Genomic DNA, 24,503 nt, shown 5'->3' on the forward strand with positions numbered 1-24,503 from the left:
CGGCGCCCCGTCATGTTGGAACAACATGCATTGTCCTGTAGGGAGCGGGACGTCTTCCAGCAATTCTGGCAATGCTCTGGCAAGAAAATTGTAATAGTGCCTGCCATTTAATGGCCTAGGTAGCAGATACGGACCAATTAAACAGTCCCGAACAACACCGACCCACACATTAACGAAGAACAGCACTTGATGAGCGCTAGTAACTGTGGCATGTGGGTTATCCTCACTCCAAACATGCGAATTGTGCATGTTGAAGACTCCATCACGCCCGAACGTTGCTTCACCGGTAAAGAACACAGAGGATGGAAATGAAGGATGCATTTCACACTGTTCCAGGTTGTGTTGTGGTCTTCAGTCCTGAGACTGGTTTGATGCAGCTCTCCATGCTACTCTATCCTGTGCAAGCTTTTTCATCTCCCAGTACCTACTGCAACCTACATCCTTCTGAATCTGCTTAGTGTATTCATCTCTTGGTCTCCCTCTACGATTTTTACCCTCCACGCTGCCCTCCAGTACTAAATTGGTGATCCCTTGATGCCTCAGAACATGTCCTACCAACCGATCCCTTCTTCTGGTCAAGTTGTGCCACAAACTTCTCTTCTCCCCAATCCTATTCAATACTTCCTCATTAGTTATGTGATCTACCCATCTAATCTTCAGCATTCTTCTGTAGCACCACATTTCAAAAGCTTCTATTCTCTTCCTGTCCAAACTATTTATCGTCCATGTTTCACTTCCATACATGGCTACACTCCATACGAATACTTTCAGAAATGACTTCCTGACACTTAAATCAATACTGGATGTTAACAAATTTCTCTTCTTCAGAAACGCTTTCCTTGCCATTGCCAGCCTACATTTTATATCCTCTCTACTTCGACCATCATCAGTTATTTTGCTCCCCAAATAGCAAAACTCCTTTACTACTTTAAGTGCCTCATTTCCTAATCTAATTCCTTCAGCATCACCCGACTTAATTAGACTACATTCCATTATCCTTGTTTTGCTTTTGTTGATGTTCATCTTATATCCTCCTTTCAAGACACTGTCCATTCCATTCAACTGCTCTTCCAAGTCCTTTGCTGTCTCTGACAGAATTACAATGTCATCGGCGAACCTCAAAGTTTTTATTTCTTCTCCATGGATTTTAATACCTACTCCGAATTTTTCTTTTGTTTCCTTTACTGCTTGCTCAATATACAGATTGAACAACATCGGGGAGAGGCTACAACCCTGTCTTACTCCCTTCCCAACCACTGCTTCCCTTTCATGTCCCTCGACTCTTATAACTGCCATCTGGTTTCTGTACAAATTGTAAATAGCCTTTCGCTCTCTGTATTTTACCCCTGCCACCTTTAGAATTTGAAAGAGAGTATTCCAGTCAACATTGTCAAAAGCTTTCTCTAAGTCTACAAATGCTAGAAACGTAGGTTTGCCTTTCCTTAATCTTTCTTCCAAGATAAGTCGTAAGGTCAGTATTGCCTCACGTGTTCCAGTGTTTCTACGGAATCCAAACTGATCTTCCCCGAGGTTGGCTTCTACTAGTTTTTCCATTCGTCTGTAAAGAATTCGTGTTAGTATTTTGCAGCTGTGACTTATTAAGCTGATAGTTCGGTAATTTTCACATCTGTCAACACCTGCTTTCTTTGGGATTGGAATTATTATATTCTTCTTGAAGTCTGAGGGTATTTCGCCTGTTTCATACATCTTGCTCACCAGATGGTAGAGTTTTGTCAGGACTGGCTCTCCCCCGGCCGTCAGTAGTTCCAATGGAATATTGTCTACTCCGGGGGCCTTGTTTCGACTCAGGTCTTTCAGTGCTCTGTCAAACTCTTCACGCAGTATCATATCTCCCATTTCATCTTCATCTACATCCTCTTCCATTTCCATAATATTGTCCTCAAGTACATCGCCCTTGTATAGACCCTCTATATACTCCTTCCACCTTTCTGCTTTCCCTTCTTTGCTTAGAACTGGGTTTCCATCTGAGCTCTTGATATTCATACAAGTCGTTCTCTTATCTCCAAAGGTCTCTTTAATTTTCCTGTAGGCGGTATCTATCTTACCCCTAGTGAGATAGGCCTCTACATCCTTACATTTGTCCTCGAGCCATCCCTGCTTAGCCATTTTGCACTTCATGTCGATCTCATTTTTGAGACGTTTGTATTCCTTTTTGCCTGTTTCACTTACTGCATTTTTATATTTTCTCCTTTCATCAATTAAATTCAATATTTCTTCTGTTACCCAAGGATTTCTACTAGCCCTCGTCTTTTTACCTACTTGATCCTCTGCTGCCTTCACTACTCCATCCCTCAAAGCTACCCATTCTTCTTCTACTGTATTTATTTCCCCCATTCCTGTCAATTGCTCCCTTATGCTCTCCCTGAATCTCTGTACAACCTCTGGTTCTTTTAGTTTATCCTGGTCCCATCTCCTTAATTTCCCACCTTTTTGCAGTTTCTTCAGTTTTAATCTACAGGTCATAACCAATAGATTGTGGTCAGAGTCCACATCTGCCCCTGGAAATGTCTTACAATTTATAACCTGGTTCCTAAATCTCTGTCTTACCATTATATAATCTATCTGATACCTTTTAGTATCTCCAGGGTTCTTCCATGTATACAACCTTCTTTCATGATTCTTAAACCAAGTGTTAGTTATGATTATGTTGTGCTCTGTGCAAAATTCGACCAGGCGGCTTCCTCTTTCATTTCTGTCCCCCAATCCATATTCACCTACTATGTTTCCTTCTCTCCCTTTTCCTACACTCGAATTCCAGTCACCCATGACTATTAAATTTTCGTCTCCCTTCACAATCTGAATAATTTCTTTTATTTCATCATACATTTCTTCAATTTCTTCGTCATCTGCAGAGCTAGTTGGCATATAAACTTGTACTACTGTAGTAGGCGTGGGCTTCGTATCTATCTTGGCCACAATAATGCGTTCACTATGCTGTTTGTAGTAGCTTACCCGCATTCCTATTTTCCTATTCATTATTAAACCTACTCCTGCATTACCCCTATTTGATTTTGTGTTTATAACCCTGTAGTCACCTGACCAGAAGTCTTGTTCCTCCTGCCACCGAACTTCACTAATTCCCATTATATCTAACTTCAACCTATCCATTTCCCTTTTTAAATTTTCTAACCTACCTGCCCGATTAAGGGATCTGACATTCCACGCTCCGATCCGTAGAACGCCAGTTTTCTTTCTCCTGATAACGACATCCTCCTGAGTAGTCCCCGCCCGGAGATCCGAATGGGGGACTATTTTACCTCCGGAATATTTTACCCAAGAGGACGCCATCATCATGTTATCATACAGTAAAGCTGCATGCCCTCGGGAAAAATTACGGCCGTAGTTTCCCCTTGCTTTCAGCCGTTCGCAGTACCAGCACAGCAAGGCCGTTTTGGTTATTGTTACAAGGCCAGATCAGTCAATCATCCAGACTGTTGCCCTTGCAACTACTGAAAAGGCTGCTGCCCCTCTTCAGGAACCACACGTTTGTCTGGCCTCTCAACAGATACCCCTCCGTTGTGGTTGCACCTACGGTACGGCTACCTGTATCGCTGAGGCACGCAAGCCTCCCCACCAACGGCAAGGTCCATGGTTCATGGGGGGGGACTGTTCCAGGTACCACTGCGAAAACTTTGCTCTGGGTGGATAATCAACTGGTTCCAGGTTGTAAACACGCTGTAAGTGAAATGGACGTAATAATTGGTCTCCAAGGACTGTTCTTACATTCGTCTGATTCGACCCCATGTTACGTGCAATTGCACGAATGCTGATTGAAGGATTCCCCTCCACATGCTGCAAGACAGCTTCGTCAAATTGCAGCGTTCTTACCGTCCGACGGTGTCCCTGTCCAGCTAATCTGCTAAATGACCAGGTCTCACGCAGACGTTGGTACACAGCAGCAAAGGTCGTATGATGCGGGATACGGCAATTAGGATTTGTTGTTGATAAACCCGCTGTGCAGCTCGTCCGTTGTGGTGCGCTACGTAGTACGCACCAACCATATCAGTGTACTCACTCCAGGTGTATCGCTACATTAGTAAACAGAGACAATGCACTACTACACTGGTGGACAGCGGTTGCCTACAACTGAAGAGCGTAATACGCCCTCTAACAACTGAAGATCATAATACGACCTATAACAACTGAAGAGCGTAATACGGCCTCCACCTGTTTAAATAATCCTCATAGGAAAAAATGACATTAGGGAAAAATATTTGTTTTGATGTCCCCTACAAACTGCCATAGTTTGTCGGTTTAAATACATTTCACACTGTAGAAATTATTATTCCTCCGGTGGTTTTAGCGTTGTCTAAGGTTGTCAATAACGTCGTTATGTTGTTCTTCGCACTGCGAACTGTTGTTTTCGACCGCTAAATGTGTGGATTCAATAACCCAAATGCAGAAGTGGTTTAATTATCTCCTTGTATGCCACCTTTTGAAGCACTTTCGTGGTGATCCTTAGCGGCGATATACTTGAAAGTTTTCCTCGGCCATCCATAAGGACATCGCGCATTTTAAAGCCTGGAAGTCGCTGTTTTGACCTTCATCTCAGAGGCACCAATAGAAGCGGTGAGATGTGCATAAGAGGGGGTACGACGACCTCCCCATCGTGTTACACATCTGTGATGCCATTGAGCAGAATTGTGGTGAAATTTGGTGCCAGTGTGACATTATTAATGCTCCTTGCGCTTCACATGAACTTCTGAGCTCTGACCTTTATTTCGCATGTGTTGGAACCTTGCTGTTTGAAGCGCCGATGAGCCATAGGGTGACGTACAGGGTGCCACGCTTTTGCACCGTAACAGAGGAAGCCTGTAGGCACCTTTGAGTCACATGTCAAACTTTTGCTTGGCTATAGGGATTCGAAAAAGTTACCCTTTAATTGTGTTCCACAATGCATTTGTCCTACATCCTCTCTGTTTTTCTTGGTCTTTCGTGAATCCGAAAATTGTTTCTACTGTTCAACACGCAATACTCATTTAATCTGACACTCCTGTTTTCCCTACAAAAGTCCTTAAGTCCTTCAAACCGTATGACATCATCCAGGCTTAAAAAACGACCCAATGACGTCACCTAGTTCTTGCTCCTGTGTCCGAATCTGGACTCTCTCTGCTGAGCATGCTCCCAGGAAATGCGCTCCATTCCATCCTCCTCTTTTCCAGACAACCACATCCTTCTGCTGCTTCGTAATGTTCGTCTACAACTGAAAACACATTTCCGTCCAGCAAGAAAATATATGGAAGTATCTTTCCAGCGTTTCATCATACCTATTTCTCCTAAACACCTAAATCCAGTCTCGAATAATCGACAACCATTTGAGAATCTAGACAAACTACATCAATAACTTTATCGGTAATTATGAGATATACGGTTATCATTATGTATATTAAGTGAGAGAATTTTTATACTCTTTTATAGCGTACTTTTACGATCGTCTGCTGGAGCTGCTTCTTAGAAACTCAGTAGTAAGTAGTTTCATAGCTTTTGCTTTATGTACTAATAATTAGTGAAAATCGTCATAATCATAATTTCGTATTTTTTATGCCTTAGTAGGTTTTAGTAATGATAAAAGCAATTCAGTATTGCGAAATAAAAGTCAATCATTAATTTGTTTCAGAAATTCTGACACTTGTTTAGAATAAATGTAACTTCGAAATAAAAGTCAATCATTAATTTGTTTCAGAAATTCTGACACTTGTTTAGAATAAATGTAACTTCAGGTATCTGTCTCACTACGATTGTTTTTATACACCTGAATTATTGCAGGTTTCTTGAGCACTGGCGACGACGTCGTTCCCGGAAACATGGGTCTTAAGGACCAAACAGAGGCGCTCCGCTGGGTGCAGAGGAACATCGAGGTCTTTGGTGGCGACCCGGAGCGAGTCACCCTTCTCGGCCACAGTGCTGGAGCTGCATCCGCTCACTATCACATTCTGTCTCCCCTAAGCAACGGTAATCAGCATAATATACTGAGTAATATTATTTCTTTAACTGCTAAAAGTTGCTTAATCTGTAAACGCTTTCAACGTCTCTTTAATCGAACGACAACTACAATCGGCTTCTCCGTAATTAACCAGGACATAGAATCCAGTCTAGAAATGGAAAATATATGCAAGTTAATCGTTTTCTAAGGCCACTGTAATAAAAGGATATACTTTTATGATATTTCACTATATGATTTAACAATGTACTTCATGATGCAGATATAGGTGAAGCCGTTCTCATTATCTTATCGTGCTCTACATTAAGTGAACATGAAATCCGAAAATTGTCATTACGAAACGATGATTATTAATTCTCAGGAAAAAGATTGGAATCATTACTGGCGTGTTTAACCAGCAAGTGTCCTACTTAATTCGATGAAATCGTCTTTCCTTTATCATTTAGTACACGTTAGAGAGATCATGACCCTTCAGTACTTTCTTTTAACCAGAGAGAAAAGACGTTTTAATTTCACACTGTGGGCATACGATTAGTGAAACTGAGCAGTTCGAATTTCTAGGTGTTCAGATAGACAGTAAACTGTTGTGGAAAGCCCACGTTCAGGACCTTGTTCAAAGACTTAATGCTGTCATTTTTACTATTTGAATAGTATCTGAAGTGAGTGATCGCTCGACATGAAAATTAGTCTACTTTGCTTATTTTCATTCGCTTATGTCTTATGGTATTATATTGTGGGGTAACTCTTCCCATTCGAAAAGGATATTTTGGCTCAGAAACGGGCGGTTCGGGCAGTAAGCTGTTTAAGTTCACGAATCCCTTGTCGAAGTTTGTTCACGAGTCTGGGTATTTTGACATTGGCCTCTCAATATATATATATATATATATATATATATATATATATATATTTTGAGCTTTTCCTCATTACAGAGGCTTATCTCCAACATAATAATTTACCTGGAAATGACAATACAAACAATAAACGTTCTTAAACTATACTCTCAAAATATTTCTCCAGGTGTTTCGATCTTGCGTGTCCTCTTCCTCTGCGCCCATTCTCCTCATTGTGTGCTGTACATTTTGGAGCCAGGTGGTCACAGGTCGTCCTCTTCTTCTTCTCCCCTCCGGTTCCCACTCCAGTATCAATTTTGGTATTCTGGCTTCCTCCATTCGTCGTACATGCCCGTACCACTGTAATTTCTTCCTATCCATTACGTCATATATTCTTTCTTTTATTTCCATTCTCCTTATTACTTCGGTGTTCCTTATCTTTTCTTTCCTGGAGATTCTTGCCGATCTTCTCCAAAAGTCCATCTCTAGAGCTTGTAATTTTTTAATGTGCTTCATGTTAATTGTCCAGGTCTCCGTTCCATACAGAACCACACTCTCTAATATGGATTTGTATATTAATTTTTTAGTTCTGCTCATTACATTCCTGCTCCATAAGACTGAGTTAAGCATCCCAATGACCCTCCGTCCGCTACTAATTCTTTTATTGATTTCTGAGTCTGATTTTCCCTCGATTTCTAAAATGGATGCCAAATAACAGAAAGTGTTTATCTTTTTGATTTTCTTTCCTTCAATGTAAAGCTCATCTGAATCATTAGTCAAGTATTCTGTTTTTTGGTAATTAATCTTCAAACCCCAAGTTTTGTATGCTACTGCTAGTTGATTGCACATATAGTTAGCATCCTCCCCATCTTGTGCTACGACTACTTGATCATCAGGAAATAATAAATGATGTAGGTAAACTCCATCTCTTATTTCTAATCCCATACTATTACATTTACGAGACCATGTTCTAAGGCTAATATCTATATAGATTTTAAATAATGATGGTGACATGGGACAGCCCTGTAAAAGGCCTTTGCTTGTTCTAAATTTCTGTGAAAGTTTATTACCAACTTTCACTTGGCAAATGTTATCTTTATACATCTGTCGTATTATTTTAATCAAGGAAGGGTTTATGTTTGCCATATGTAGTGCTCTCCAAAGTAATTTTCTTGGAACAGTATCATACGCTTTTTCTAGATCTATGAAAATTAATCCTATACTTTTTGATTTTTCCCTATGTTTTTCCAAAATCTGTCGTAATGTGAAAATATGGTCTACACATGATCTCCCAGCCGTGAATCCACATTGTTCTTCTTGGGTTCTAAAATTTTTTTCCAGTTTGTTTTTAATTACTTTCGCAAAAATTCTCATTAATGTGTTTGTAACACAAATTCCTCGATAGTTTGAACAAATTTTGCGATCCCCTTTCTTAAATATTGTATTAATGTAACCTAGCTTCATTTAGTTGGGTATTGAATCTCCATGTGTCATTTTGTTGAAGAGCTGTGTTACCAGTTTCACAATTTTGTCACCACCATATTTCAGACACTCCAGATTGATATTGCCTGGTCCCGGTGATTTACCATTCTTTCCTGTTCTCAACGCCTGAAGTACTTCACTTTCTAAAATATGGATCTCATCATCTTCATGTCCTTTATCTTCCCCTGTTCCTTCTTCTAGATATTCTTCTCTGTCCTCATTTAATAATTTTTGGAAATACTCTTCCCATTCCTTTTGTAACAGCCCTGTATATATATATATATATATATCAATTACTAATCTCCAACTTATATATATATATATATATATATATATATATATATATATATATATATATACAGGGCTATTACAAATGATTGAAGTGATTTCATAAATTCACTGTAGCTCCATTCATTCACATATGGTCACGACACACTACAGATACGTAGAAAAACTCATAAAGTTTTGTTCGGCTGAAGCCGCACTTCATGTTTCTGCCGCCAGAGCGCTCGAGAGCGCAGTGAGACAAAATGGCGACAGGAGCCGAAAAAGCGTATGTCGTGCTTGAAATGCACTCACATCAGTCAGTCATAACAGTGCAACGACACTTCAGGACGAAGTTCAACAAGGATCCACCAACTGCTAACTCCATTCGGCGATGGTATGCGCAGTTTAAAGCTTCTGGATGCCTCTGTAAGGGGAAATCACCGGGTCGGCCTGCAGTGAGTGAAGAAACGCTTGAACGCGTGCGGGCAAGTTTCACGCGTAGCCCGCGGAAGTCGACGAATAAAGCAAGCAGGGAGCTAAACGTACCACAGCCGACAGTTTGGAAAATCTTACGGAAAAGGCTAAAGCAGAAGCCTTACCGTTTACAATTGCTACAAGCCCTGACACCCGATGACAAAGTCAAACGCTTTGAATTTTCGGCGCGGTTGCAACAGCTCATGGAAGAGGATGGGTTCAGTGCGAAACTTGTTTTCAGTGATGAAGCAACATTTTTTCTTAATGGTGAAGTGAACAGACACAATGTGAGAGTCTGGGCGGTAGAGAATCCTCACGCATTCGTGCAGCAAATTCGCAATTCACCAAAAGTTAACGTGTTTTGTGCAATCTCACGGTTTAAAGTTTACGGCCCCTTTTTCTTCTGCGAAAAAAACGTTACAGGACACGTGTATCTGGACATGCTGGAAAATTGGCTCATGCCACAACTGGAGACCGACAGCGCCGACTTCATCTTTCAACAGGATGGTGCTCCACCGCACTTCCATCATGATGTTCGGCATTTCTTACACAGGAGATTGGAAAACCGATGGATCGGTCGTGGTGGAGATCATGATCAGCAATTCATGTCATGGCCTCCACGCTCTCCCGACTTAACCCCATGCGATTTCTTTCTGTGGGGTTATGTGAAAGATTGAGTGTTTAAACCTCCTGTACCAAGAAACGTGCCAGAACTGCGAACTCGCATCAACGATGCTTTCGAACTCATTGATGGGGACATGCTGCGCCGAGTGTGGGAGGAACTTGATTATCGGCTTCATGTCTGCCGAATCACTAAAGGGACACATATCGAACATTTCTGAATGCCTAAAAAACCTTTTTGAGTTTTTGTATGTGTGTGCAAAACATTGTGAAAATATCTCAAATAATAAAGTTGTTGTAGAGCTGTGAAATCGCTTCAATCATTTGTAATAACCCTGTATATATACTTTACCGTATTTTTCTTTGTCATTTCTTGTTAACAATATTAGCTTGTTTCCAAGAATATGCAGATTTCATTCAGTTAATACTCGGCAGAAATCAAACCTGTATTTGGATCGGACTTCCTTAGCTGTTGTGCAGAAAGGTATGCAGTATACTGCTGCATCCATTTTCGATAAGCTACCAGTAGAATTCAAAAATCTTAGCAGCAATCCACGCGCTTTCATATCGAAACTGAAGAGTTTCCTCATGGGTCACTGCTTCTATTCTGTCGAGGAGTTCTTTGAAAAATTAAGATGATTCTTGTTGTATTGTTAACTGCATTTACTTAAACTTATGGCTCGACTTTTTTCGGGTTCATAAAAATTTTATTTTTAGCGGTTATTACTCTTATGTTGTAATTTCATGTACTGACACATTCCATGACCTTGGAGACTTTTCTCCTCAATTTGGTCCTACGGAACTTGACGAGTAAATAAATAAATAAATAAATAAATAGACGTACGTAACTAATTAGAAGTACATTTGCATCAATGTAAAAGTCTTATGTGCTGAGGATGTCAGTGTTTGTAGCCCCTCTCGCCCCCCCCCCCTCCTTCCCCCTCATCTGCTGCTTCTTTGTGGTAGACTGGCCAGGTCTATGAGGAGCAAGGTAAAGCTCACGCCGATAGCACCCTTGTTGTAAGCTTGTGTCAGGATGCATACTCTTACATAGCCGCCACGTTTATTAATCTATTAAGTGAATTTTTTGGGGGTGTGGACTGTCAGCGATAGCTGGCCTTACACATAGTATTCTTACCGATGAACAGTTTTGGAGTTAACGACGTGAACTGGGAAGGGCTAAGAAGGGGGATGGAACGAGACCAAGAGACGTTAGTATAATCCTTCCATATCGAGAGGCCGCTATGAGACTTCGATAGTACTCTTTGCTACAAAGAGTACCATTGACTTCATAAGTTAAGACTGTACATACTGAGGGCTAAAGTCACAGGGTAGCGATATGCCTATACACAGATAGCGGTAGTCTCTCGTACTTAAGATATAAAAGGGTAGTGCATTAGCGAAGCTGTTATTTGTACTCAGGTAATTCATGCGAAAAGATGTCCGGCGGGATTGTGACCGCTCGACGGGAATTACCAGAGTTTGAACGCGCAATAGTGTTTGGGGCTAGGTGCACAGGACATTCCATTTCGGAAATCGTTAGGGAATCCAATACTGTGAGAACCTCAGTGTCAAGAGTGTGTCGAGAATACCAAATTTCACTTATTACCTCTACCCACGGACAACGCTGAGGCCGATGTCCTTCGCTTAACGACCGAGAGCAGCAGCGTTCACATAGAGTTTTCAGTGGTAACAGACAACTAACAGTGAGCGGAGCAACCGCAGAAATCATTATAGCTCGTACGACAAAGGTACCCGTACCGATGTGAGTGCCTTTGCTAACAGCACGACATCACCTGCAGTGTCTCTCCTGGACTCGTGGCCATATCGGTTGGGGCCTAGACGGCTGGAAAACCATGGCCTGGTCAGATGAGTCCCGATTTCAGCTGGGAAGAGCTGATATAGGATTTCAATGTCGCGGATTCCCCACGTGACCTTGGATTCAAGTTGTCAACAAGGCGCTGTGCAAAATGGTGATGGCACCTTAATGGTGTGGGCTGTGTTTAAATGGAATGGACTTGATAGTCTGGTCCAAGTGAACCTACCGCTGACTGGGGATGGGTATGTTCGGCTACTTGAAAAACATCTGCAGCCATTCATGGACTTCATGTTCTCAGACAACTATGGAATTTTTGTGGATGACAATGCGCTGTGTGACCGGGTCATAGTTGCTTGCGATTGGTTTGAAGAACATTATGGATAATTTGATCTAATGATATGGAGACCCAGATATTCCGACATGAATTCCATTGAACACATATGGGACATAATAGAAACGTCTGTTAGTGCAAAAAATCCTGCACCGATAACACTTTCGCAATTATGGATGGCTGTAGAGGCAGCGTGGCACAATACTACTGTAGGGGACTTCCAACGACTTGTTGAGTCCATGAGACAACGAGTTGCTGCACTACGCCGGGCAAAAAGAGGTCCGATACGATACAACGAGTTGTCCCATGACTTTTGTTCCCTCGGTGTATACTGTGTATTTAGAAGCTAGAATGGAAAAGGCAGCCGGTAGGGGTGGCAGAGAGTTTCTAGGCGCTACAGTCTGGAACCGCGCGACCGCTACGGTCGCACGTTCGAATCCTGCCTCGGGCATGGATGTGTATCATGTCCTTAGGTTAGTTAGGTTTAAGTAGTTCTAAGATCTAGGGGACTGATGACCTCAGAAGTTAAGTCCCATAGTGCTCAGAGCCATTTCAACCATGTGGAAAAGGAAACAGTGGTATTACTGACTTCCTGGCGAATTCTATTTCAGCTAGTGATAACTATGGCTCAAGCCAAGTGTACAGCTTTTGCAAGTGCAATGTTTATATACTAGTACAACTTTTTAATTATTTGCTGCATGATGTGACAGTAGTAAACTACTGCAGGTGGTCATAGACTAACAAGAAGCACAGTGCAAATGTGTGATGCTATGAGTAGACAAGCTGTACACCTGACCATGAGCGACAAACCCACTATATTATAAAAGTAAGGTTACTTATACGTATTTGGAGACAGTTATTTTACAAATGGTATAAAAACAGCAGGATGTATTGACGGCAGTACTGTTAAATAGCGGGCAATAATTTACAGAAAAAAGTAATACAAACATGTAGAATATAACTCAATTAATAAAACTATTGGGAAGTGCGTCTGGGATATTGGTAACAGAAATACTGAACAGTGTGAAGATACCAAAATGCAAGATATGAGTTGTACTCATCACATTTTACCAATAAGGTGTAGCAGGAAGTAACACTAGCGAGGAAACTGTACCAGCATTTGAATTTTTGTTTGTGAACTTGTCTTGACACTTCCACTCTTTGGCTTAGCCTGTGGCCCCTACCTTCTAGTATTTTGTTGTTGTTGTTGTTGTTACGCGTCTTTTCCGGCGGATGGGGCACTGTCGCGTCTCACAGGCAATGCTTGCAGTAGCGAGTGTGCAGGGCCAGCAGTGGTTTTGGGTCGCCTGACTAGAGGACAGCGCTTACTCGTCACCGCCCATCTCCTCCATACGTGCAAGGCCTGCCCAGAAACGAAAGTGACAGAACTGGGAGCTCCAGATGACGAAGCGTTCAGAAAATTTTTGGCCAGGGTCATTGATGAATACTAGTCAGTGCAGCCAAGAGATACGACTGTTTACGTCACGTATTTCAATACTTCCAAACTCACTCATTAAAACCTATAGTGTACGTACTTTCTCTTGATTTAAAGTCAGCCGACCGAAGTGGCCGAGCGGTTCTAGGCGCTTCAGTCTGGAACCGCGCGATCGCTACGGTCGCAGGTTCGAATCCTGCCTCGGGCATGGGTGTGTGTGATGTCCTTAGGTTAGTTAGATTTAAGTAGATCTAAGTTCTAGTGGACTGATAACCTCAGACGTTAAGTCCCATAGTGCTCAGAGCCATTTAAAGTCATGAAATTTGGCGAGAAGAAATGTTTTGCAGTACAATTAAAGGGAAAAAAATCAGAAAATTATTAATTTGTAATTGTATCACACGAAAAAATATTTCTTTTATCATTTGTTACCCAATTTTAAAATTGAAATCAAGACATTGTGGGTACTTCTTAAATCCTGGGGACCGATATCTTGTCAGTATCAGTGTCGAGAACAGCAAAAATCGTCGTGATCCTCGATTTCCGGAATTGTCTATGTACATGCTGTAAGTAGGTTTGTACGGAACAACCAGTGCGCAAGTCCTTCTCGCAGTCGGCCAATTTTTTTTTTGTCTTACTTACACTACGAATAAACCGAAAGAGTGCTCATTATACTCTATTTATTGATTTTTCATAAAGGGCTTGAAATGGGAAAGTAAAGAAAAATTTGAGATTGGAAATAAAGCCCTTCGTGCAGGAGCATAAATTTTCACTGTTAATTGACTCGTGGAGGGACAAACAAATCCACAACTATACGACGAGATCATTTATGACGAAGGACTGACATCGTGCATCATTAAAGTGACTCCCCCTAAAGTCATCTGATAAACAGTTTGATCAAAAAGCTTCAAACTTGCCCTCATGTCATCGACAGAGAAAAATAAATCGCATCCCGAGAAGACTGGATGAAAATACATTCCATTTACACAACCACACATCATCGCTGGTTTCCAGCCAAATTGTGCGATTAGTGAGTACCTTGTATGACTATAAGCCAACTTCATTTTTCTATAGAAATTTTAAAACAACCGTGTAATTGTAAAAATGCAGCGCTTATAATATGTCCAAGATGCCAAGGTGATTACAGTTTCTGCTGTTTTTCTGTTTTTGCAACGAAAACAAATTTTATATAAGAAGCTCTCGCGTCCGCCTTACAATCCCTTCCTGGAAATTCGTTTGCAGTTCCACATTTTCAACTGTCTTTCCTTTTCACGCCTTTTTTGAACTATTATTAAATATAACATTTTGAGCACTAATTCGGTTTGCTTGCAGGATAAGTAACGTGAAAACTGAACATAAAGGAAAGATTACATATCTTCCTTACATACCCGCGGCCATACTACTCTCCAATTTCCACTCTGCCCCCTTTCTACCGCACCAACCGCTGCCTGGAAAGTACGCTAACTCAAATGACTCATTCCTTGCCCAATCCGCGACAACTATGCTGTCTTTTCTAAACGCTTGGCCGACTGCAGTTCCTACTTCTTCCAGTTTCATTCCTGGTCAAGCTCTGAAAATATCATAAATTTTGACGAAATCGGTGATGACGAGTAGGCATGGTCCCCTTGTGAGTTAACTGCTGGCGAAAGTGTCTCCGGAAATGGACACGTGAAAGTTAAAGTGGAAAGTATTTAAGTAGGTGTATCGAGAGGTGCATTATTTTATAGACAAAGAGTAATAGAAAGATGTGATCTAGGTCACTCAAATGTATTTCCTTCCGTGTAAATAGCATCGTAATAAAAGTGTCATCAAATGATAGCTCTTTCTTGGTTAGACTTGACCTCTTGTATACATGTGATATTACTGATGTTTAAATAGGTTATAATTTATTGGTAATTATCAAGGTGCGTAGATCTCCTTCTACGTTGTGTTATTGTGTTGTGTCGTTAATTTAGTCTTGTGTTCACTGCCAGGTCTTTATAGGAGCGCGATATCCATGAGCGGGTCGGTGCTTTGCCCTTGGGCCTTCTCCAAGAATGCCACTGACAGGGCCCTACGGTTTGCACAGTACTTGGGATACACTGCCAAGAATTCATCTGATCTTGTAGATTTCCTCAAGACTGTTGATGCCAATATCCTTGTGAAGGACGTTCACAAAGCTCTTTCCGACGAGGTACGTTGTTATTTTTCATAATTTACATCCACAATAATTTTGAAAAGACATCTGGATAAAATCACATTGCATTGTACGCAGAAACCTTATTCGGTAATAGAAGCAGTTAAAATATACTCTGCAAATTATTCAGACAACGCCAGTGTCAATGCTTATAAATGTATTCACATAAGAAAACTAGGTGACGCGTTACGGGAGATCATCCATCCAGTTTCATGCGACACTCATACAAGAAACCTATCAAATTATGCCAAATGAAAAACAAGTTCATTTAGTCTATAAAAATCAGACTTATAGTTAGTAGTCGGTAGTTACTAGTTAGTAGTTTAAGTTGGTAGTTAGTAGATCTCCATAATACTTTGATGTAGAGGTCTAATTTCTGAGCACAGAACTTCTGTCATGTTATAGTTTGGCAAAAATGTTACAGCGGTCTGTAGGTGACAAGGAATTATTTACTTATTTCCCGTTTTTAATCTTTTGTCAAAATGCGATGTATTAGGCTGAATGCAGAATGGAAAAGCATTTCATTTTTGTGTCCTTATGACATTTCTTGGCAGCCATGTTGTAGTTAGCCGAGAGACAAAATACCGTATGGTTGTAATTAATGTGCAGCTACTGAGAGATGTCTAGTGTGGGCTGCAATTATCGTATGACAGCGAAACCTGATGGATTTTCTAATGCGTTAATGCAGAACCACTTCTCTGGGAAAAAAAGTTCAAATTTTGGCCACCAGGTGTAGATCTGGGGCAGTGAATGAAAGGAAGGCGCATGTAAATGTTTCCATATGTAATGAATTATGGACATAGGCAGAAAATGCCAAACAAGTTAGAGAGGCATAATGTTGATTTTATTACTGACCACCGCTTACAGAATTTGTTCAGCATGAGCGCTGGGACGTCGACCAGATTCTGTAAAGCGCCAGATTTGCACCTGATGGCCAAAACTTGAACTATGTTATTTCCACTGTAGATCAGTTCCGCATTAGCACTTTAGCCCATCTACGAAATTTCGCTGCTATACTATAATTAAAGCCCACACTGGATCTCCGTGAATAGCTACACTTTCGTTATAACCACTCGGTACAAGCATCTTTGGCTGGTACGCTCAGACAACTGGAGTTCGGTAGCTAAGTAATAAACAATCCACTAAATTACCTTTCTTCCAAAGATTTTAGAATAAAATAATTACTTAGAGTTGCTCCTCTTCACCACATTAAGCGACAGAAATATCATTTATTTGTTGCAGTGGTGTCACTTTGTCTAGAGACCAAAGTGGTGTTATGTAGCACAATAAGACAAAGGGTTTTTAAGAAACAGTAACTGAAACTTCTGTTCTTCATAACTTGTACCAAAATATGCGAATATCTAATGATCGATCGACCACAGCTTTCAGGGCAATATACTGTTTTTCTGTCATGGGAAACACTTCAAGTAGTTGCCTACCTCTGCCTTACGTCATCGGCCACACACCCAGGGGCCCGAGATGTACAGCGCTGCTCTGCCACGGGCCGAAAGCTCAGCTCGTTCCATGGGTGTCAGAACAACTACGCTTTCGGATGGATTATCAGTAAACAGTTCCCTCTAAGACTCTGACGAGGTGGCTACTTGAATTATTCATCGCGCATTTCGGTTGTGGGCTGTGGACTAAACTTGAATCTCTGAATGATATTGCAAGGCTAGTCATTATTTGCTAAGTGACTGTCAGAGACAGTATTATCTATGTGTGAATTTTCTTATAAACTTATAGACGCAGCTCAGAATGCTGTAAAATGTGTTCATAGCTTTCTGCATTTAACGTTTTCTTAAGCGCAGTGATGGAACCGCAGGTAATGTTGTCCCGGTATTCACCATACCGAAACCTTCGCATCATAATGCCATATGATATAGCGCTATTAATCACTTCAAATCACTCGTTTCATCATGTAATGTCCAGTGGCGGAGCTCTTTACGCCACCTCAATCGTCGCTTAGCTTTGACTGCATAAATATGTAGCTTATGAGAAGCTAGTCGACCACTGCACTGCATTCTTTTTAAGTCCGTAAGCACAGTCAACGTTCTGGTTGGACTGCTGGTAGCACTTTTGAACCTCCGAGTGATTTCGTCCGCTAATTTCATGCGATTTTTTCAACCACCCTCCACAATACTCAACAGTCGCTATCTTTCAGTAAATGTGGTGTGCCTGATTCTTGTTTAGCTGTTGTTGTTCTTAAATATTTCCACTTCATAATCACAGAAGTCGACTAGGATAGCTCTAGACGAGTTGAAATATCGCTGATGGATTTGTTAATCAGGTGATATCTAGAGTCTAGCCCGCCTTCGAAGTCGCTGAACTCTCTTGACCGACGCTTTGTACTGTTACTGTTTCCCGCCTGATTTTATACTGGCGGGTCCGGTTCTCTTCAGTTCTAGTGGTCAATTCTGCATTACATAGGGCGTGTCTGGCTAATTTTTATCACATAGTGTAGGCTGCACGTCATTCCGCAAACTGTTCAGTGCAAAATAAGCACAGATTGCGAACATATGTACGCAGCACTGAGAATCCATTGGTGACGTATTTTTGCCATGAAACCTTTCCTTCCGGAGTATAGCCGCTGAATACTTTCCACGAAACTTGTGTGACAGTTGTAGAGGAGGATTAAAAACTATTGTTTTCCTTCGCGAAATAGTTCGCTATGTGGTGCGCGATACTGATCGTGTTCCTCCGTCAAGCCAGGATGGAAAATGAGCGGGAAGTCTCTCCAGTACATTGCAACTACAGTAAAGTGAAGCTGTATTTTTTTAGTGAAGCACCTATACTTGAGCATATATCGAGAAAGTCATCAACTTTATTTTGTTACATATAGGCTACAAACTAACGATAGATCATCATTCGAGAACCGAAATAAAAATTGTTACACGCTTTAACTATTTTTGTTTTAAGTGGTAAAGCTAACGGCGCAACTGGTGATCCTCTCCGAAATATTCCCAACTGCAGCTCCTGTGCCTCACTCCAAAATCCTATAGCTCTAGAAAGGCCTGTATCTAATACAAACCAAAAATATTTAAAAAAATGAAAGCAGGAACTCCTTGTAAAGAAAAATTGCATTTTCTGTCGAGCGGAATACGGCAAGGCCCATAACGCGATTTCCCAGAAACTACACTAAGTGGAAGAGGAGCAAAAATAAGGGAACACGTGTCTCTGATTATGCGTAGATGTTCGACCGTTTCTGTGGAAATGGCCGTCAAAGTTTTCGAAGCACTTTAGGTGAATTTTTAGCACGTGGCCTGGTCAGCCGAAGCGCTGGAACAGTGGTTAGTGTTGCAGCATCATTTTTTCGTTCCATGTTCGAAACACAACTTTTCATTTATCTACTCATGTTGGCAGAAGGCTTTACGTCTACATATACATCTACATATACTGACCAGACAAAGTTGTGAGCCGGCCGGCGTGGACGAGCGGTTCTAGGCGCTACAGTTTGGAAACGCGCGACCGCTACGGTCACAGGTTCGAATCCTGCCTCGGGCTTGGATGTGTGTGATGTCCTTAGGTTAGTTAGGTTTAAGTAGTTCTAAGTTCTAGGCGACTGATGATCTCAGCAGTTAAGTCCCATAGTGCTCACAGCCATTTGAACTGTTTTGAACAAAGTTATGAGATACCTCCTAATATTGTGTTGGATGTCCTTTTTCCCTGCGTAATATAGCAACTCGACGTGGCATTGGCTCAACATGTCGTCGGAAATCCCCTGCAGAAATGTTGAGCCGTGCTGTCTCTGTAAAGGTCCGTAATTGCGGAAGTCTTGCCGGTACATCATTTTGTGCAACTACTGTCCTCTATATTACGTCCCATGAATGTTCGCTGGAATTCATGTCGGCGATCTGCATTGCCAAACCATCGCCGGCACGGTAACTCAGCGTGTTTGGTCAGAGGGCTAGCTGCCCTCTGTAATAAAAAAAACTGAGTTAATGGATTAACAACGAACTGAAATGGGTGTCTTTCGACGTCCGTCCCGAGCAGATACAACGAACAAAAACGAACAAAATGAGATAAAAAAAAACCATTCGCTCGACATGTGCAGGATGTTCCTCAAACCAATCGCGAACAATAGTGACCCAGTGACATGGCGCATTGTCATCCATCAAAGTTCCACCGTTGTTTGGGAACCTGAAGTCCATGAATAGACATTTCCAGTGAACGATTGTTTCAATTGGACCAGAGGCTCCAGACCATTCCATGTAAACACAGCCGACACCATTACGGAGCCACCATCAGCTTGCAAGTGCCTTGTTGACAACTTGTGTCCATGGCGCCCACTCTAACACTACCGTCAGCTCTTCCCGACTGAAATCGGAACTCATCTCACCCAGGCCACGGTTTTCCAGTCGTCTCTGGTCCAACCGATATGGTTACGAACCCAGGAGAGGTGCTGCAGGCTACGTCGATCTGTTAGCAAAGGTACTCGCGTCGATCGTCTGTTGCCATAGCCCATTAACGCCAAATTTCGGTGCATTGCCCTAACGGATACGTTCGTCGTACGTCCTACATGGATTTTTGCGGTTATTTCACGCAGTGTTGCTTGCCTGTTAGCATTGACAACTCTAGGCAAACGCCAGTGCTGTCTGTCGTTAAGTGAAGGTCGTCGACCACAGCATTGTCCGTGGTGAGAGATGATTCCTGAAATTTGGTATTCTTAGTACACTCCTGACACTGTGGATCGTGGAGTATTGAATTCCCTATGATTTCCGAAGTGGAATGTTCCATGCGTCTAACTCCAACTACCATTCAGCGTTCAAAGCCTGTTAATTGCCATCGTGCGGTCATAATCACGTCGAACACCTGTTCACATGAATCACTTGAGTACAAATGACAGCTCCGCCAATGCACTGCCCCTTTATACCTTGTGTACGCGATACTACCGCCATCTGTGTATGTGCGTGCAGTTATCCCGCGGCTTTTGTGACCTCAGTGTACACATTCCGTAACCCACTGCACGATGTGTGTTGCAGGGTGGTCTGTACCACTATTACTCATTTCCTTTCCTGTTACACTCGCAGACAGTGCGAGGGAAAAACATGCTCTATATGCCTCCGTATGTGCCCTGATTTCTGATATCTTGCCTTCGTGATCCTTAGGTGTAATGTATGTAGGCGACAGTAGAAACGTTCTGCGGTCAACTTCAAATGCCGGTTCTGTAATTGTTCCCAGTATTGTTCCTCAAAAAGAACTTCGCCTTCCATCCAGGGGAGGTCACTGCACGAATGATTCTTATCAAGTTAGGGGATACAAGGTGTTGTATTAATTGTAAAATTACTACTAAGTTTCACAATAATTGCTATGTAATACTGTACACGTGTGTGGCATCCTCAGGGTCATAATCTTTTTAAATTCCCATATTCTTCTACTTAATTCTGATATAAATTCTTAGTTCTTATATTTTATTCTTAAGTTTATTTTTTACGAAGATTTGGTGCATTCCCTTGGGCGGATAGAAACAATCGAAACATAGAAACTCGGAACACAATAAGCACCGCGCGAAGGCAGATTTGCCACAGCGTCATTTCTTTGTGTGAACCTCACTCGGGAAAATAAAGAGTCGTTAACCCTTTACGGACAGCAACCGTACCAGTACGGTGGCGGTCATATTGTGGCGCCAGCATACGATCGTACGGATGCGTTTTCGCTTTTCTGTCATGTGTAATCTGCCGCCGCATCGGTACGATTGCCCTTTCTCTGACTGAATGGTGCTGAAATCTATTGTGGAAATCTGGATCTACTTGCGTTTTCACGAGCCCTTGTACACATTCTATTTATGGGACCCAAATTCGATACTTTCACTTGTGTTTCATGTTTGTGAGAATGGAGAATGTGAGAAAGGATTGAGTGACAATGAAATTAGAGAATTACTGTATAATGTAGACTCAGCTGCGGAATGTGGTTGTGATTTCGAAGACCACGAAGCCTGCGAGGAATTACCAAGTGAAAGTGAAGATTCATCGAGTGACGTTGAAATTATTGACGAACTAGAAGTAGTACAAAATAGTGAATGAAGGATGTCAAGGATCTTCCACGTGAATACAGCAGACAGGTACAAGTGCAGACGAGATGTATCAGTTTTTAGCAGTCTGAATGCTGATGGATCGCGTAAAAAAGAATATAATGAACGGCTATTGGTCTACAGACCCATTGACTGAAACACCTTTATTTTTGAATGTAATGCTTGCGTACAGACTTCGAATGCTACATGTCAGTCATGCAAGCGTTTTGGGAGATAGTGAGAGGGAGAATAGGGTTTATAAAATAAAATATATTCCGAATTTTTCGACAGTGAAATTACAGTTCTATACCCATTCAAAGATTAGTGCATTAACGAATCTCTAATTGTGTGGAAAGGTAGACTTGTTTTCAAACAATTTATACCAAGCAAGAGGTACAGATTTGAAATAAAGCTGTTTATATTGTGTGATGTTGAAATTAGATTTATTTTAGAAATTATAGCGCACACAGGAAGAGGAACATAAATTGAAGGTTCTTGTGATCTTGGTGATTTTGCGCTGTTGTAACTGCTCTTTTAAAACGTTATCTCGATAAGAAAATTTTACGCTTCCATATAATACTTATCAACTAATAAAATAAAATGAGTTGATGAGAAAATAGCAAGCCAATAGTTTTTTTCTTTTTTTTTTTTTAACCAATGTAATTCAACCATCACGAAGTAACTCAGTCCAGAGAAGTAGGCAAATGAACAAAAACAATGTCTTCAAAAGGTTAACACTGCTAAAGATTTCATGCGTTGGTAATAATTTCGCGACAAACCACGCACATAAAGGAGCACGTTTCCGAAAACTGGCGCTTGCAATTGATTATGAATCAAGATACATAACAGAAATTTGATCGAAAACAATTTCTAACAATTTTTACATTCATTTTTTTAATTTATTCGCCAGACAAACAGTTAGTAGACGAATAGGGACAACGTTATTTCAGTACACACTGAAATATTATACAGAAATGAGTAGATAAATGAAAAACAAAAATAAAAATAAAAATCAGGCTTCGAATACGGGAATTGAAGGTATGAAGGCCCGACGATAGCCACCGACCCACCGCCTCGGCTGGACTGTTAACTCATTAACAGGCACACAAATTACTTCGACAACTTCGAATTCTCAGAAACGGTCGGATATCTACAAATAAGCCGAGACACGTGTTCACTTTCTTTGACCCGCACGTCACTTGCCATGTTCTCCTCGTGAGTTACAAAATACAGGAAGTGGTCTCCAGTCGAGAAACTCAGTCACTCTGGTCAGCGCTCATTTCGTTCCAGAAACCGTTCCTATGTTGTTGCTTTCCGACCGTTCCGCCTACTGTACTATCGATGGTAGCGCTTGTGAAAATGTGGCTCTTCATTTTGTCTGGGAAGCGGATAGTAGACGGTCGTTCATAAATTCTCAGGTGTCAATTAAAAAATGTTCAATAAAACTTCCTGATCATATCAAACCTTTAACCGCCCGAAAACAATCAGCCGACCTGGTGCGGTCGACTCACAAAGGGCAGCTCTTGCTATTTCCACTGAGCGATAAGCGTCCGCCCAGTGACGTCTGAAAACCTCAGTACGCAGTCGTTGCCTCACAGTTATCCGCTCTGCCACAAATAAATCTTTGCTGTTACTGCATACTTGGTTCCATTATAACACCAGGTTTTCCTTAAACAGATTTTACTCATAATAATAAATCATCTGCACGATTTTAATACCTCAAAACCACAGGAATTATTAGAGAAATAAAAATTTAAGTTCAAGCGAGAAATTACGGTACACTCACAAATGAACAGGAGTCAGTCAAGACGATGGAATATCTTCAGTACTCTGCAACTGTATCTAAGGAGAAGTAATCCAAGAGTGGAGCAAACTTAACTCGGTACTAAAAACTGACTAACTAAAGAAAGTTGAAAAAGCTAATGTCAAGCTAGACTTCGTAACTTTCACAGACAACCTTACAGTACTGCGTTACGGTATCCGAATAACACAAAAGGAATGGAAATTCTTAAAGGAACTACATGAAAAATATGTCTCCCAACATCATTTGAAAATAAAAATAGGTCCTGTGTAACGTTATCTGACCCCAAAAATTATAAAAACTAAATACGGGAAAATCGAGTGTTTCAATTCTAATAATTATGTAAAAACATTCAACATGAATGTGAAATTCGTTGCCACAAAAGTGACATATTCTTCAGACTTCCAGAAGACATATTCAGTCAAAAAATTCATCTGCGCCACTACAACACTGTCATCAAACCAAACTGTCCTTAGTGGGCTGAGAGATTGTCTTTGAACGGAAAGAGAGTCATTAAAGAAATCCGAAAGAGAGAAAGACAAGTAAATTAATTAATTTTGGGTAAAAAGTACCCTGAAGAAGGGATATACAGGTTAATACCAAATAAAGGAATTCAAAATAAGGAAAACATTCTTTCAAATTTTAAAATTACGCAGGCGTTTTATAAGAATCGAAAAAACCAGATTAACCAGAAAAGTTGTCAGTGTCTACGAAACTTCCAGTAATGCTGAAACTGAAACTATAAAATGGTTCGCATCAGTAAAGGAAGGCATGAGAGGTGCAGGGATAACACAATAGGAAATACAAAAAGGAAAAAGAGTAAGCGAAAATTGGCGACTGAACAGTTAGCCTCGCAGATAAACCAAGACGAGTGGAAACCACTTGACCCGAGTATGGGGAAAGAGTTCATTCTGAGACAATGAAAGTAACAGCGTCTGAAAGACAGGCTAAAAGAATATTCTTTCTTTCAGGTTCCGCTATACCGGCACCGAAATTAAGAAACCGCCCTAACATTTGACGGTAATTCCGCAATACTGATATTTGTCGAGATAAAATCTGATATTGACAGGAAGCTGCAGTTAAAAAAAAAAGAGGCCTCCACTACGGTTTAAGCTACACACATATTTTCAGAAGCGCAGCTGATAGTCCAGTTTCTTAAAGACGAATTTTTGGAATTCTGAAATTTTATCTGCTACTGGCGGAAAATAAAATTGTGATATAAGAATAAGATAACGAAGGACAATTAACGTACAAGGTGAGTCCGTGATTATGTTACAAACTGTCATAGATGGTGGAGAAGG

General features: G+C 41.1%; 1 protein-coding gene across 3 annotated transcripts in view; it reads left to right on the forward strand.

Moving 5' to 3' along the window:
* LOC124594738 (esterase FE4-like) overlaps positions 1 to 24,503 on the forward strand; it is a 106,163-nt gene that overhangs the window by 40,936 nt on the left and 40,724 nt on the right. For all 3 annotated transcript variants that reach the window (XM_047133112.1, XM_047133113.1, XM_047133114.1), the window contains exons 6-7: positions 5,788 to 5,973; positions 15,192 to 15,391. In XM_047133112.1, the coding sequence (XP_046989068.1) occupies positions 5,788 to 5,973; positions 15,192 to 15,391 (386 nt within the window). The remainder of the gene's footprint in view (positions 1 to 5,787; positions 5,974 to 15,191; positions 15,392 to 24,503) is intronic.

Source organism: Schistocerca americana, chromosome 2 (assembly GCF_021461395.2).
Source record: "Schistocerca americana isolate TAMUIC-IGC-003095 chromosome 2, iqSchAmer2.1, whole genome shotgun sequence".
In the NCBI taxonomy this organism is placed as follows: domain Eukaryota; kingdom Metazoa; phylum Arthropoda; class Insecta; order Orthoptera; family Acrididae; genus Schistocerca; species Schistocerca americana.